Source organism: Capricornis sumatraensis, chromosome 3, assembly GCF_032405125.1.
Source record: "Capricornis sumatraensis isolate serow.1 chromosome 3, serow.2, whole genome shotgun sequence".
Lineage (NCBI taxonomy): Eukaryota > Metazoa > Chordata > Mammalia > Artiodactyla > Bovidae > Capricornis > Capricornis sumatraensis.
Window position 1 is genome coordinate 136,201,437 of NC_091071.1, and position 17,146 is coordinate 136,218,582.

At 37.4% G+C, this 17,146-nt stretch overlaps 1 protein-coding gene across 1 annotated transcript in view; it reads right to left on the bottom strand.

The window, feature by feature from the left end:
* RAPH1 (Ras association (RalGDS/AF-6) and pleckstrin homology domains 1) overlaps nt 1-17,146 on the bottom strand; it is a 94,767-nt gene that overhangs the window by 44,005 nt on the left and 33,616 nt on the right. The window contains exons 2-4 of the mRNA XM_068968975.1: nt 9,337-9,456; nt 5,172-5,277; nt 3,878-4,383 (exon numbers count right to left, since the gene is read on the bottom strand). Of these exons, the coding sequence (XP_068825076.1) occupies nt 3,878-4,383; nt 5,172-5,277; nt 9,337-9,456 (732 nt within the window). The remainder of the gene's footprint in view (nt 1-3,877; nt 4,384-5,171; nt 5,278-9,336; nt 9,457-17,146) is intronic.

Consider the following 17,146-nt stretch of genomic DNA (forward strand, 5'->3'; position numbering starts at 1 on the left):
AAGCATCTGGTTAAGTGTATACAACTCAGCATGCCCAAGGAAAGCTGAATGCTAAGCCAAAACTGGAGAAAAGCAGAGAAGCACCCCAATTTACATTTTGTAACCTCAAAGCGAAGCAGCAGAAGTGAAGGTGGGACTAAAAGCAGGATTGGCTGAAAGCATATTTAAGAAAGCAGTTAACTCCCAGATTTTTTCCTGCCACCAGCAGTGGTCTCAGGTTCAGACTGATAACTCATTCATAGGACCAAGAGACCGCAGCTTGGCACCAGGCTCACTTAGTTCTGCAGAAAGACAATGTGCTAGCATGCAGCAATGCTGTCTTCAGAAGGGATTTACACAACCCACCAGGGGCCTTTATGGACCCACCACTGTAAGAGAAAGAGATCATGTGAATAAGCACAGGCATCACCCTGGCCTAGGGAAACTTCACACTCCACAGGAAGCAGCCGTGCATTTTGACAGCCAATGTGTGTAGATTCCAGAGTTGCTGGAGGCACATGTTCATGCTCACTTATAAGAGTCACACACTGCACACCATGATCAAGCACAGTGTCTTTTCATAGGCTTCTAGAGTTCACTCACAGTCTTCCTAGTCCATATGCAATCATCAATCAGGGTCAATTTACAATAAACAATATTACTGGGATACATTCTATATTTATTAATCAAGTTTCTAGTAAAAGAATGCCAGGAAAAGGAAAATCCAAGGTTATTTCCCACGGAAAAAAAAAAGACTCAGATCTGCTACTGTTAAACCTTTCTATTTAACACAGTGATTCTCAAATGGGGGCAATTTTGCCTCCAGGGAACATGTACCAATGTCTGGAGACTTTATAATTAGAGGGATGTATGCAGTTATGGCAGGCTTCCCTGGTGGCTCAGAAGGTAAAGCATCTATTTGCCTGCAATGTGAGAGACCTGGGTTTGATCCCTGGGGTGGGAAGACCCCCTGGAGGAGGGCATGGCAACCCACTCCAGTGTTCTCGCCTGGAGAATCCCCATGGAACGAGGAACCTGGCAGGCTACAGTCTGTGGGGCTGCAAAGAGTCGGACACAACTGAGCTTCTAAGCACAGCTCAGCACAGCATATGCAGTTCTGACACCTAGCAGATAGGTGCCAGGATGCCGCTAAACATTCTACAAATGCACAGGAGAGCTCCCTACCACAAACAATTATCCGGCCCAGCACGTGAATAGTGATGATGGGTGAGAAACTCTGACCTGGTACGATTAAGTGGAAGGTCGTGTTGAGGACCATTCCATATCCCATGCCTTCTTTCCCAATGAGCTGTAAAGCCCTGACAACAAAGTGCATGCCCTCCAGGCAGGGGACTGGAAGAGTCTTCTGTGGAGCAGCTTACCCACCTGAGAGAAAAGACCTAAGAAGGATGATACTAGAATAAAGATTTCAAAAGACTAAAAAGAATTTTAAGAAGATGAAATAGATAAACGCCAATTTTAGTCAAACCAAATAAAAGATTTAATCAGCTGGGAGAAAGTTTGGAGTTGAAATAGTAATAAGCATACAAAAAACTATTTTAAATTTTAAAGAATTCCAGGAAAAGCAAAATGTAATGTCTCCAAAAGGAAATGTAATAAAAGTATATTCAGTTTAGTAGTGAACTGCAAGTATACAGGTCATGACAATATAAACACTGAATAGTTACCCAACCAAAATAAATTGGAAGGGGAGGGGAGAAAAGAGGGGAACTGTCTAAGGAGCGCTATATCCTAATTAGGTATATCCTCATTTTCCAGAGTGAGAAGTCAGTAACACAAACAACTGAAGAAAAAAAAAAAATCAAGATACAGCAATATATCTGTAGATTTAATGATACGTAAATACACCACGAATCAGCTAAAAGAGTAGAAAGCACTTATCCCGGGAGCAGAATACAGCGCATATGTGTGCCATGTGCAGCGGGTTGTTTTTTTTTTTTTTTGATAACAAGTCTCTTTAGAACTTCATGACTCTTTAACTCCATGCATGAAAAACTAAAGTATTTTTTTAAAAACTGTATTTGAGTCTGGTGACAATTTAATACATGGGGTTGGGATCTAGTAAGCCTCCTTCTGTTTTCTTGGCTTGAATCTCAACAGACTAGATCCAGAAAAAAAGTATACTGAAACAAGTTCCGGATTTGTTAAACCACTTTTCTACCCATCTTGGCAAGGCAAAAAAACAGGCTGATGGAAAAAACTTTATCTCCTTTCCTTGTTTTTTCCTGGATTACTCACCAAACTTTACATTCGGTCTTATCTTAAATTATTATATCACTGTACACTGGCATCCTTGCCCATGGATACCACTCGATACCATGTGAAGTGTTTGCTAGGAGAAGACTTCACTTTTTACTTTATTTGCTCTTCAACTGTTACTTATAACGAATGTGCTTTTACTGAGGGAACTTTTATAACGAATGTATTTTACAGATGGAAACATACACCAAGATTCTTAATTAGCTCATAATCTGCCCTCATGCCTCTTGACCCAACTCAAAATAATATGACTGAAAAGAAAGAACATACAAAACACAGAATAAACAAGAAAGCACATCTCTAATAAAATATTACTCATATCCCAAAAGGTAAGTCTAAAAGATATAAGTGACACATGCTAAGGAGCTGGTGCTAAAAATAATGCTCAGGTTTCACAATGGAGAAAGCAGTTTTCTACAGAATATAAACCATTTAGGAAAGTTTCATTAAATAAACAAAGATTTATTCTTCGATATAATTTGCTAACTTCCTTTACAAGCAACAAAACTCAAATTTATTTTCAAATTATCATGATTCATGCTTCTTTCGTGCTCTACAATGCCCACAGTGAAGCTAGGTAAGTGAGTGGATACCAAGAGTTAGTGACTGATAGAAACTGACCAACTAAATTAAATCAATGCAACAGATCCAAATTTTGAATTCTCTATAAGTCCTTAAACAATGTTTTATAAGATTTTAACTTAGTACTGATTAATACAAATTATTTTACTCTATTGGAGAGCATTGTAGATATACACTCAACAGAAGGCTGGTTTTATTCTGCCTCATCCATTTTCTTTTTTCTTGCTGTTACCTTAGAACAAAATTGCTTTCTTCTTGATGAACAAAACTCAATTTAAAAAATTCTCCTTTATCAAGCTCAGCTTTTGCTAAACTTATTTCATCACAAATCCATTCCTTATCCTCACCTCCATCATATCAGAAAAACTTCATCTTTTAAAATCTGTTCATGCCTATTATATCACTTTTGACACTCTGAACCACAGTATGAAGAAGGCAGACTAGGTACTATTAGTTCCACTTTACTTATGAGAAATTGAGGTTCACAAGACTGAATAACTCACTTAGGACCAATGGGTAATGAGACACTTGGAACCAAGTTTTCTGACTCCAAGTCCAGTGGTTCTTTCCACCACACTACATCAACTCTTTGATACTAAAATGGAGTAAACGCTAAGAACTTATAATCTAGGAGAACTATAATGGGGATATGAGCAATTTTCTCAAGTGGCCATTTTATAATAAACATATTAAAAAGCAATTATCAGCTTAATAGCTATCATAATTTTGTAAAATATGAAATATAAATCACATTTCAAGCTGCTTAATCATATGATACAACTGACATTAATTTAAGGACTTTAAATAGTCATAAGACTAAAACCAAAGAAACTAAATTTTTTCTTAATCATCTTTGTGACACTGCTGTATCTGGTAATACATTCTTCTATAGTCTGATTTTAAAACTTAGCTCAGAGGTACTTCTGATAAATTTTAAGTGTAGGAAAAAAACAAGAAAGTTTATTAGAACAGGATGGAACAAATACCATTGCCTCCTTAATACTGAAGTAACTGGGAGAAAGTTTCACCCACTTACCTCAGTAATTGGCTGCCCCTGATGTGTCAAATCCAGTTCTTGAGGGCGTGCTACTTTATCAATATCCAAAGAGTCCATGCTGGAGGTCGCAGAGGTGATGCTTGAACGAGAGGAGTTACTAATAGAGCGTACTTCGGCATCACTCACTGTGCCCGCTGACGCTGTTCTCCTGTGCTGATTAGTTACTAACGGCTTGGTATCTTCTAGTACAGACTGCTGAGCAGCCTCATCCATGCTCAAGGAGGCCTGTTCTAACTGTGCAGTGATGTCATCCAGGGAGTAGTTGGCATGAGACGGTTTAGTTATCCTATTGGACGAAGAAGACAGTCCTTTCAAGGTGCCATGTTTTGATGTATGTCGGCTAGTGGGTAACTTCTGCGTGGCCTTTGTTTCTGTGATTTGACGCTTAGTATTTCCAGCACCGATACTGCTGAGCTCCTGCTCTATTGAGCAAAGATCGGCCATTAGGGCATCCAGATCCACAGTTTCTCCCTGATTCAGAGCTTCTGCAATGTTTCCAGAACACAATGAATTAGAATTTACACATGCTACTATAAATCAGTCAACAAATGCAGGAGGAAAAGCAAAAAATAAATTAATAAATAAAAATCACCCCATTGGGGATAAAGCCTATCAAATACCAGTTTTAACAGTTTTTTGTTCATTTTAAACTCCAAGAGAAAATTTCAGAAGCAAAGAGCCCATCTTTTAAGATTTGTGGTAATCAACAGAGAATAAAATTATGAGTTGGAAGATTAAAAAAAAAGAAAAATTTTATACTGTTCTATTAACCACATCCCTCATGCAAGTTTTCACCAGAGGCTCTAAGTGTTAATATGACCATAGCCCTGGTAGAAATGTTAATACCTAAAGATCTGAGGGCACAAAGTGAAAAATGTTAAGACCTAAAAAAATTACAGATTGAAATGTCAGCTCCACTAGGTACAGTTTATTAAATAAAGGCCAGAAGGGCTAATTTTTAAATTAATAACAAGTAATTTTACTGGACTTTATCCCACTGCAAATATAATAACACAATTAAGTTTGTTGTAGGATTCCATGTGAGGATATGCTTTGTCAGTTACTAATAATTAGGAAACTATCTTAGTTATATTCATTAGTTTTTTCTCTGATCATCTGAATTAGTAATAAACGCACAAATCAAGAAATATAAGAACTCAGTTGTTATGCATATATAGTTTTTATATTGAGCTATTTGGAATTGTTGCTGTATTACTTTTACATTATATAACTTAACATACTATTTTACATTTCATTTTCAATTACATCTTACCATTCAAGTTGTATATGGAGAAGCGATAAGAAAAATTGGCCATGTTTGTTTCCTGGCGAAGAGGAGATCTTTTTATTGGTTCCGTGGGCTTGTCAGAATCCAAACTCTTTTTAAAAAGAAAGTTTAATGAGTCATATTAAATTCAGGTCTCAATTATAATAAAAGATGAATAAAGTTTATTCTATGATTAAGTGAACTGTCATATAATAACTAATAAAATCAAAGTTCTTCTAAGTATTAGCCTTGAGGAAAAGCATAATTGGTTTTCACATCATTTTGGTTATAGTTTTTTCAATTTTTAGATATATGCTTACTTAAGGCACTTGACACAGTCATAGTTCAGAGTAAATTTCTTCCCAAATACAATGAGTATAGTGGCTGAGCTCATTTTACATAAATTCACTATACAATAAGGTAGGTACATGAATACGGGATGTGAGGATAAGAAATAAAAAGGAATAATGTAGAGAATTTTGTTATCTCTTTCCTCAAAGGAATTTGTTTTTGGTCCAACTTAACTACATTCTTAGAATGAAATACTCTGAAGATAAGGCACAATTCTGGACTCAAAACTATGAGAGCCACGATCTTAACAGAAAGTGGCTATAACTTCAAACAATGATAGACTATCCTGTTCTTTTCATGTTCTATCAAGGTGAGTATAAACTATAACCCAGCTATACTGCCTGTGCTAAGTCTACAACTATATTCTGCACTTTAGGGTAGGGTGCTTTGTAAGTTAACTCACCACCTCTTTAAATGCCCTTTTTTTCTCTCCAACCTTTCTACAATAAGGAAAATAAGGTGGTTACAACAAAGAAATTCAGGGAAAGGGGCAGTAGTTATTCAGTGTCTTTTTAACTAAATATGCAAATGTCAGGATTAGTCTTTCAAATTTTTAATTTCTCTAATTATCAAATGGATTTCAAATGAAAAAGAATGTTGAACAATCTTTTCGTAGAATCACAGAATTAGATAGAGTGCTATCTTTTTTATTCATTTGTTTCAACTGAATCCATTTAGATAGTGTCTATCCAGTTTTTAAAGCTATCCTCTGAAGGAGATCCACAAATGTTCAGTGCTTTATTTCAAAGTTTAATGAAACAGCTAGGAAATTCTTCTTTAACCTCAAACCTAATTTTTCCACTACAAGTTAAGGCCTAATTTCTCCTTCTCTCAGTGGAAATGAAGAGTGATAGGTAGGTAATGTTTTCAGTAAAACCTGAAGATAAATTTAGGACATTAAAAGTCAATCTATTTATCAGTTCAAATAAACAAATACTTATTATAATTATCTGCTGTGTCCATGGTGCTGAAGCACAAAGGGAAATGATAGGAAATATTCCTTGATGCCAAGAAACAGGTACTCTAGTGGAGTGTTTTTTTTTAACCTTTTTTATTTTTTCGGTGGGGGTGAGGTGGTGGTGGTGGTGGAATTGGGTTGGGAGTGGATGTCATTGAGAATATGATAAAAGCCATGCAACTTCTTGCAGAAAAATGCAAATACATACAAAATTTTACAAACAATTTCAGAAGATTCAACAACCACTAGAAACTTAAAAATGACAATATAAAGTTGAAAATCCATTAACATTATATGATACAGGTGCATGGATGACTGTGGTAAACTAAAATAATCAATTCTGAAGTTTTAGCCACTAGCTTAGTCAAATTTTTTTTGAAAATTTCCGAAGTGTTAAAAGTAACTTTCCAGCAGTGAGGGACGGGGCTTCCCAGGTGGCACTAATAGTAAAGAACCTGCCTGACAAAGACAATGTAGGAGATGTAGGAGACCCAGGTTCGATCCCTGGGTCAGGAAGATCCCCTGGAGGAGGAAATGGCAACCCACTCAAGTATTCCTCCTGGAGAATTCCGTGGACAGAGGAGCCTGGCAGGCTACAGTCCACGGGGTTGCAAAGAGTCAGACACGACTGAAGTGACTTAGCGTGCACGCACAGCAGTAAGCGATATTCTCCAACAGTTTTAACCTGTTTTCTCTGTAAGACAGCTTCATACATAAAAAAGGATGGTCAAAGCATTAATTTAGGACCCAACATTTTTGATGAATGGCTCTTACGTGTGTATGTCAGGGAATTTAAAATATACAGAAGGTTTATACAAGTATACATAAGATTTTCCTGTATTCAGTAGAAATGTTACCTACAGAGGAGTAGCATCAAGTCTACTTCACCTAGAGTGGCTAGGCTTACATCTGCCTGTCTTTCCTCTTTTTTGGCCTCTCCCCAAGGATGGACAATAAAACACACAATCAAGGAAACCCCTGGGAGTTCCCTGGGTGCCTAGTGTTAGGATTCCAGGCTTTCACTGCTGTGGCCCAGGTTCAGTCCCTGGTCAGGGAACTAAGATCCTGCCAGCTGCGCAGCATAGCCAAAAACAAACAAACAAAATGGAAACCCCACCATGACAACTGGCTCTCACATACTTTCCGTCATTATTATTTTCTATTTCCTCTACTGTACTTCCTCAGCATAGAACTGCATAGCCTAGTCATCATCTCTGTGCCAAAATCACTTCTTCTTTTTTTTTTTAATTAAGAATTAAACTAAAATGGTTTGGTAACTGCAGAAGAAAAGACCTTTATCACCACAAACGTTATTTCTCCTGACTGGAGATGAAGAGAATGACCTTATGAAATCCTGCGCTGTGCTGCTTGTGCTTAGCCGTCAGTCACGTCCGACTCTTTGCAACCCCACGGACTGTAGCCCGCCAGGCTCCTCTGTCCATGGGATTCTCCAGGCAAGAATACTGGAGTGGGTTGCAATGCCCTCCTCCACGGGATCTTCCCAACCCAGGGATCAAACTCAGGTCTCCAGTATTGCAGGCGGATTCTCTACCATCTGAGCCACCAGGGAAGCCCAAGAATACTAGAGTGGGTAGCCTATCCCTTCTCCAGGGGATCTTCCTGACCCAGGAATCGAACTGGGGTCTACTGCATTGCAGGAAGATTCTTTACCAGCTGAGCTACCAGAGCAGCCCTAGTAAGAGTGAAAGCATTCTTCTCAAAACTCATCATTAACAGGTTATGGTCACAAACATGTCTGCCTTTCAAAATGATCTAACAAGAATTTCAAGAACAGTTTCTCAGTTTCAATTCCAGAATGATATGGAAAGATACAGAAAAAAACTGATACTTTAAATTTCCACTTGGCCATCTACTTTTTACTGGTTAACGAATTTCGTACTTAAGCAATTTAAACAAAAGTTCTTCCCAGAGATATTAGTTAAGGGTGAATGAAATAAGTCTTGTTCTAATGTTTTCATTGTTGTAAAGTTGTGTGCGTGCTCATTCATGCTGACTTTGTGACCCTATGGACTACAGCCTGCCAGGCTCCTCTGTCCATGGGGTTTTCCAGGCAAGAGTACTGGAGCAGGCTGCCATTTTTTACTCCAGGGGAATCTTCCCAACTCAGGGATCAAACCTACATCTCCTGCTCCATCTCCTGTGTGTCCCGCATTGTCAGGCGGAGGATTCTTTACCACTGAGCCACCTGGGAAACCCGTCATAAAGTTAAAGTTGTTTAATACAGTTAACTATCTTCATATATATTGAATATAATCTATTAACCAGGGTAGTAATAGTATATGCTTTTATTCTAAAAAGTGGCATTGTTTAGAGCACAAAATAATTCTTTAAAAAACAAAACCAAAGATCCAATAAAAGAAAATGAAAAAACTTTGCCACTGTTTTAAAATAAAGCCAGGGATGAAACTCTGTCAGTATTCTGGGATCATGTAATAGAAAATACCTGCATGTGAGGATATCATTTATGTTGCAAAATGTGTTCAATCCACTAAGTTATGAAATAGGATTTGCTAAAATTTAGATTTTTATATTTTAGGCTTTAAAACGTTTTAGCCAGCAACTCAATTTATAAAACAGATTTTAGAAATCCCTCTAGATACACAGAACTTCTGTCAAAAGCATTAAAAAAAAAAAAAAACCTCCTTAAAATAACCACAGAAGAGAGTATCTTGTGTTCCTAGAGTTACTATTCATTTACTTGTTAATGTTTTGGACATTTTCTCTTTATAGCAGTAGTTTAAAACATAACCTATGTTCATATCCTGAGGTCTACACAGTAAAATTTGCACACACAGTGATGACTTAAAATTCTCGACCAGCGCTTCGAGCACTGTCTCTAACCTGAGTGAGTTTGTCTAGCTCCCCTAGCCAGGCTCCAAACATTCTGTCTAGGTCCTGGTCTTCCTTGTCACTGTCTTCTTCAGCACCATGGTCAATCTCCTCATCCGACAGCTGCTCCATCTGAAATACAGATATGTGCATAAGAACAATTACACGGTACACTTGAAAACTCATGCAACCTATGTTCTGATATATACTCAAACCTTGAAAACCAAGGACTATATTATAAAAGGAAACTGGAAGTCATAAATGGAGGTAAGGTTGACAAGTGAGTAGAAATGAGCAATTAAGTCTCAAATTTTTAGGAAAACGAATTATCAGAAAATACTTTGGCCACCTGATGCGAAGAGCTGACTCATTTGAAAAGTGATGCTGGGAAAGATTGAGGGCAGGAGGAGAAGGGGACAACAGAGGATGAGATGGCTGGATGGCATCACCGACTCGATGGACATGGGTTTGGGTGGACTCCGGGAGTTGGTGATAGACAGGGAGGCCTGGCGTGCTGCAATTCATGGGGTCGCAAAGAGTCAGACGTGACTGAACTGAACTGAATCAGAAGTAATGATTTTTAAATCATAAACCACTTCCATTAATCAAAGGATATTACAGCAGTACAGTTCTCTCCACCAATAGATCTTGCAACACACCAAATAGCACAGAAAAATAATTTCAGAAGACTTTAATAAGTTATTATCTTATTCTGTAAAAATCCATTCAAATAAGTATACATCTCATCCAAAAAGCATTTCAGAGAAAAGACAACGCAAAATCTTGAATCTATTAATAGTTCAGTTTGTTGAATTTGTTCTTCATTCTGTCTTATCCTTCCTTTCTAATCATTTGTCTTTTACTTACTTCCCTATCAGTCCCTGAAAAATTCAAGGAACTAAAACTCAAATAAAAAAAATTCAGAAAACTAGAATTGAAAACATTAAATTCATATACAAAACTTTTAAGTCCCCTGAAAGAAGAGATATTTTCTTTTTTCCCATTAATAAAATGGTACCTGACATGGAATTTGCATATTATTTTGTGAAAGGAGGAAAATTGTATAAAGCAAAGTAAGATCGATAACTGACCAGATACTTAAAATTCTTTAAGATTAATCTGATTAATATAAACTATTTCATTATTGAAGGCTCTAAGAAATCTTCAGAAACATTTAAGCTTTTTTTAAAATCAACATATCCCATATTTACTTGACCACATTATCTTTTCCTTCTATTTGGAGTAATATCTATTAACTTTCTAGAGACATAATGAATATCTTCATTGTACATGCCATACTCTTGACTCACATTTATGAAGACACACATTTTGTTCCAGTGGATCTGGGCAATATTCAGAATACAACCTGTCAGCTAGCTTGAACAATTTTTCAGAGTAAAGATATCCTTAATCTAGAATAAGAATTTGTATACATCTTATATTTCAAAGCAGCAATCAACAAAATTACCTCTGTGATCCTTATATGTAGTTATGAGATACATAAGGAATTTAACTATCTGATTAGATGCCATGAAGCTAAACTTTAAACCTGATTTTATTATATAAAATTTTATAGAAATGGTCAAGCAAATACTGTTGCAAAATCAAAACTGAATTTAGCTCTAATGATGTTGAAAATCAGATATCCCACTTAACCAATTAAGAAATTCTCATTTCTTAATTTCACCACTGTAAGAATGTATATTTCAGGGCATTCTACCTTGACAAATGGAAAATGAATCAACTAATGCTCAAATGCATACTTGCGGCTCTTAAAGAGATTGGGTTTTTTTCACTTGTATTAATACTATTTCTAAGGTTTTTATTTAGTGTTGAATTATTTACAGATAAATCTCAACAGAAACCTGTTATTGTATTTCATTAAGTTAGCTACTTATGAAAAACAAAAAGTGCCAAGAAAAAGATCATCTGATGAGGCTTACTTAATTCCTCAAATAATGCTAGTTTGAGAACATCAAAGAACAGTAATACTCGGTTTTCCTAATGAGGGCTAACAAGCAACAGAACTTGAAATATAACAGTCAACTTCCTTTTCCTCCCTAATCTTCAAAACTAAACGCATTGGAATAACCTAGAAGCAAAGATATTCTAGGAGGAATTCTGCTTTAATATAATAAACACTTATGCTTGCACTTTCCTCTGAGCACATACTGCAAATGTCCAAAAGGAAGATACTACACTGGAAAAATGAAACATTAGGAATATAAATTTATAGTGCAAACACAAAACAGTTCAAAATGAATATGAGTATTTTAAATTATCATGGATCCAAATAGAATTACAGACTTCACACCAAAGTTTGGTGTGTTTTGTTTTTTCTTATTATTCAAACACAGTAATTATTTGGATTTTAAATTTTTTCTTTAAATATTTTAATAGTTTTGTTTTTATCTAGACAACTACTGACTCAAGGAACATATGACTTAAGGAACAATGACAGAGTCATGAAATAGATGAAAAATTTGAAATAACGATTAGACTTTTACCATTTATGTAACTTTTGCCAATTTTATCCTTTTCTTGAATTTCTGTCACCACATGGGTTATTTTATCTAAATGAACTTTACATTTTATTCAGAGATTTCTCCATAAAAATTTAGGTCCTACTACATTTCTGGAATCAAGATTGCCGGGAGAAATATCAATAACTTCAGATTTGCAGATGACACCACCCTTATGTCAGAAAGTGAAGAGGAACTAAAAAGCCTCTTGATGAAAGTGAAAGAGGAGAGTGAAAAAGGTGGCTTAAAGCTCAACATTCAGAAAATGAAGATCATGGCATCTGGTCCCATCATTTCATGGGAAATAGATGGGGAAACAGTGGAAACAGTATCAGACTTTATTTTGGGGGGCTCCAAAATCAATGCAGATGGTGACTGCAGCCATGAAATTAAAAGACGCTTACTCCTTGGAAGGAAAGTTATGACCAACCTAGATAGCATATTAAAAAACAGAGATATTACTTTGCCAACAAAGGTCCGTCTAGTCAAGGCTATGGTTTTTCCAGTGGTCATGTACAGATGTGAGAGGACTGTGAAGAAAGCTGAGTGCCAAAGAATTGATGCTTTTGAACTGTAGTGTTGGAGAAGACTCTTGAGAGTCCCTTGGACTGCAAGGAGATCCAACCAGTCCATTCTAAAGGAGACCAGTCCTGGGTGTTCTTTGGAAGGAGAGATGCTGGGCTGAAACTCCAGTACTTTGGCTACCTCATGCAAAGAGGTGACTCACTGGAAAAGACTCTGATGCTGGGAGGGATTGGGGACAGGAGGAGAAGGGGACAACAGAGGATGAGATTACTGGATGGCATCACTGACTCGATGGACGTGAGTCTGAATGAACTCCGGGAGTTGGTGATGGACAGGGAGGCCTAGTGTGCTGCAATTCATGGGGTCGCAAAGAGTCGGACACTACTGAGCAACTGAACTGAACATTTCTTAAAGGACCTACACTCTAAAACAGCACTCTCCATTCCCTGGAAGGTGATGTTAATCCTTATTCTTATACCCCCAATACGGAATTGTTTCTATTTACTATACACACCAAATCAGGAGCCCCCAGAAAGTTTACAGGCTCTGCACTGTCCAAAGTCAGCAAATCTGGTAAGGTGATTCATTCTTTGCTATGTATCAATCCTATCTCCAATTAAATCACAATTCCAAACCTGAATTTTCCCAACATGATGCCCCTACTAGAAATGATGACAGAAGAAAATGCAAATTAAATTATACAACAGTCAACTCTCCCTCCAAACAAAAAGGGAAATTAAAAAAAAAAAAGAAAAAACTCATAAATTTTGTTTTTAAAATGATTAGGATTTAAATGGATAGCGTCTAATGTGATGTTTTTCCTTAATGATGTGGAAATAAGCCCAAGGAAACTATAATACATACTAGAACAAATACTATTAAATTACTCTATTAAATTAGGTACTTTAGGAGGAACATTAAAGTTTCACTCAAATTCCCTGCTCCATTACATCTGATGGAAACTATGTCCTTAAAGAACAAATGTACCCTGCCACAAAGGAAAAGGTTTACTCTTCCAAATCGCAGACGTACTGAACAGAGAACACAACACAGAGCTGCTACAAATCAAGAAGGCCCTGAGTGGTCCTGGCCTTCAGGGACCTTATTGACCGCTCTTCCCACTCTCTCCTCCAGCCACACTGTCCTGCCCGCTGGTGTTCCTTGGAGCAGGTTGAGGGAAGGAAAGGTGTGGATTCTGTTTTGAAGACAGATTGAGAGATGCCTGGCAAACATCCAACTGGCAAAAAAAATGAGGAAATTAGGACTCGGGCATTAGAAAGTTTAGTTAGCCTGAGTATTATTTCAAACCCAACTAGTTTAAAATATAGTTAAATAAAACTAATAATAATTTAACTATATTTTAAACTAGTTTATTTTATTCACGAAGTGAAAATAGGAATAAGGGGGAAGTTTAGTTTATATGCTAGTTGGTTTCATTTCACAGATAATGGTGAATAACTGTGCTTCAATTACTACAGGTTAAAATGTGTAATACACATAGTAAGGCTCCACTAAACATAATCAATGTATCCATTTAGTATGCTTTAGTATGAACAATATTATATTATTCTCACTAAGTTTTCCATGAAGTTAATTATTCAAGCATAATTTCCCTATTAACCTTATTCTTGGAAGCCATTTTGGTTTACTATTCGATTTCCTCACTGCAAGAAGGAATGATGATCTTTATCAAGAAGGTGGGCTTAGAATAGAGCTTAAGGATTTGAATAAACATATTCCAGGTAGGGCAAATTATAAGAAGCAAAGAAGGAGGTCTGTTTGTGTGAGACCGTAAAACAAGAGGAAAGAGTCCTGAGATTTAGAAGTCAAGGACTAAGAAAGGATCAGGTCATACAGGACCTTGAAAGCCAAGCCTATTTTTTTTTTTCTCCCTCCAGAAGGCAACTAGGAAGAACTAAACACAGACATGAAGGAGGTAAGGGGAGAAAGAGCAGTCAAAGAACATGGTACCTGTATAAGTGTTATTAGAAAAGTGAAAGACCATTAGAAGGCCACTCTGGACATTAGAGAGACGTTTAGAGACAATTTAGAGAGAAATTTAGAGTTTAGAGAGAAATTAGATAGAAATTAGTCTTGAGAGGAAGTACAACTTACATAAGTCACATGCTTGGAGTGGCACCCTGGCTATCTACCCTGTATTTTTCTTGCCACTCCAAGTATGTGACTTGTATAAGTTGTACTTTCTCTCAAGAGTAATTTCTATCTAATTTATCTTTAAATTCTAAACCCTAAATGGCTTAACATTTCTGGAGCATAGGATGTGTGCCGCAGACGCACACGGGGTGCGTGCCGCAGACGCACAATGTGGCTGGAGAGCAGGTGGGGCAACATTATAAGCCATATCAAAGTTTGGACTTGATGCCACACAGCAACGTTTTTCCAGTTGTGGTCTGCTGATGACCTGCATGAAAATTACCTAGGGTGCTTCTTCTTAAAGTCAGCTTTTAAATGGCCTGCCAAAGGTCTACTGACTAGTAATTTCCAAGAGTGGAACATTTTTAACAATTCCCCCAGGGCTTTGCTTATAACCCAGAAAAGTCTGAGAACTGCAAGAGTATGTCATAACTACTGGGAGGACTTCCCAGACTAAAGTAATGCAGTTTTGCATGACCACAATTTGGTTAAAGGCAGAACAATCTAAGTAAGCACTCCTGAAGACCATAAAGAAACTAAGCAGCATCACATTCTCCTAAGTAACGTAACACAACCCAATTACTCCTCCTCCATGGAAGAAGCAAGTTCCATGCTTCTTCTCAGAATTATTTAGAATTTCAGTTCTTTATGTCCAGTTAGGTTTCAATAGCTCTAACACAAAAAGAGGTTTGAAAACACACCTATGCTGCTTTAATTTGATAAATAATTCTAAAGAAAAACAGGCACTAGAGAAAAGGGGCTGTGAAGACTTCTAGGTTCAAGGAGTGCCCCCAACTGTGTAAGATACAACTCTTGCAAAATAAAGGCAAGAGGAAGGAAACCTACATCAGACAAAAGAAACAATAAGGAAAAAACCTCTGTTAAATTTAGTAAGGCAAAAAAAAGAGGAAGAGAACCCATCAAAAGGAGGGAGGAAGTCAGAGCCGAGAAGGAAAAGGAGAGAAATAGGACACAACAAAATGTAAAATGAAGTGAGAACTGTGGGAGACAGAGAGCAATGAACTAACTCATTTGAATAAGGCACCAAAAGGGATGTCTCTCTGTGGACCTAAAACTCTAACTTAGTTCTGTTGTGAACTAAACGATAGCATGTGCAAACTGCCCAAATGGAAACAGAACTTAATAAACCAATTGAAAACAGTATAAAGGCAAGGTTGGTAGAAAAGGAGAAAAAATCAACCAATTGAGCTTACATGAGCTCTTTACAAAGTCAAGATATTAAACGTGTGTAGAGTAACATTCTCCTCAGGTTTTACCTTTTAACTTTGTTGGACTTTTTTAAGGCACTACTAAACTGGTGTTGGAGAAGACTCTTGAGAGTCCCTTGGACTGCAAGGAGATCCAACCAGTCCATTCTGAAGGAGATCAGCCCTGGGATTTCTTTGGAAGGAATGATGCTAAAGCTGAAACTCCAGTACTTTAGCCACCTCATGCGAAGAGTTGACTCATTGGAAAAGACTCTGATGCTGGGAGGGATTGGGGGCAGGAGGAAAAGGGGACGACCAAGGATGAGATGGCTGGATGGCATCACCGACTCGATGGACGTGAGTCTGAGTGAACTCCGGGAGTTGGTGATGGACAGGGAGGCCTGGTGTGCTGCGATTCATGGGGTCGCAAAGAGTCGGACACGACTGAGCGACTGAACTGAACTGAACTGAAACTTTTTCAAGTTATTAAATGTAATGAAAACATTCTTACACTCTTTTGTTCAGTAAATTCTTCTCCACCCAAAAGCCAGATAAATGTTTACATAAATTTTGTTTTATTTTGCTATTCATTCTTTAATGCAGTTACTACATTTTTACACATGTAGCTTAGTTTCAGACAAAATGTGAAAGGGAGAACCTAAACTGATTTTTCCCAAAATTCTAAATTTCCCATGCTTGGTATGTTTCTTAATTTATATATCTATGCTCTGTGCACACACTAGGTTCTTTTTTTGAGGATCATCCTCCAGTGTGAGCCTTTTCTCAAGTAAACATCACTTTATAGCATGTTATTAATTTATAAAGCAGATGAGTTTTCAAAATATCAGAAGTTGCTTTCTGTATATTCAATCACTTAAATTTTCTCTGGAGGTTAGTGCCCCTCAACAGAAAACACCCAAGTTCAAAATGGCGGTGGTTTCGTCGCTAAGCCATGTCCTCCTCTTGTGATGCCATGGACTGCAGTCCATCATGCTCCTCTGTCCATGGGATTTCCCAGGCAAGAATACTGGAGTGTGTTGCCATTTCCTTCTCCAGGGGATCTTCCTGACCCAAGGATCAAACCTGGGTCTCCTGCACTCAGGTGGGTCTCCTGCATTGCAGGCAGATTCTTTATCGACTGAGCCACAAAATACCTTGCCTACGAATAGCATTATTCAAGATACAAAGAAAGCAGAAAACATCTTCCATGACTTTGGAGAATGATAACCTTAGCTAGGGGAAAGGTGGTAAACACAGAGGTATCTTCATTAACAAATTCTCTAAAAACAAGGTTCCTTTTGTAGGCCTGTGCATAAAGAAAGCTAGGGTCTCCTAAGAGTTGAAAGAGACTGAGAAAGAAGCAAAGTGCTGTATTATCCAAAGGCTTCTGCAGGAGCACACCCAGTAGACAAA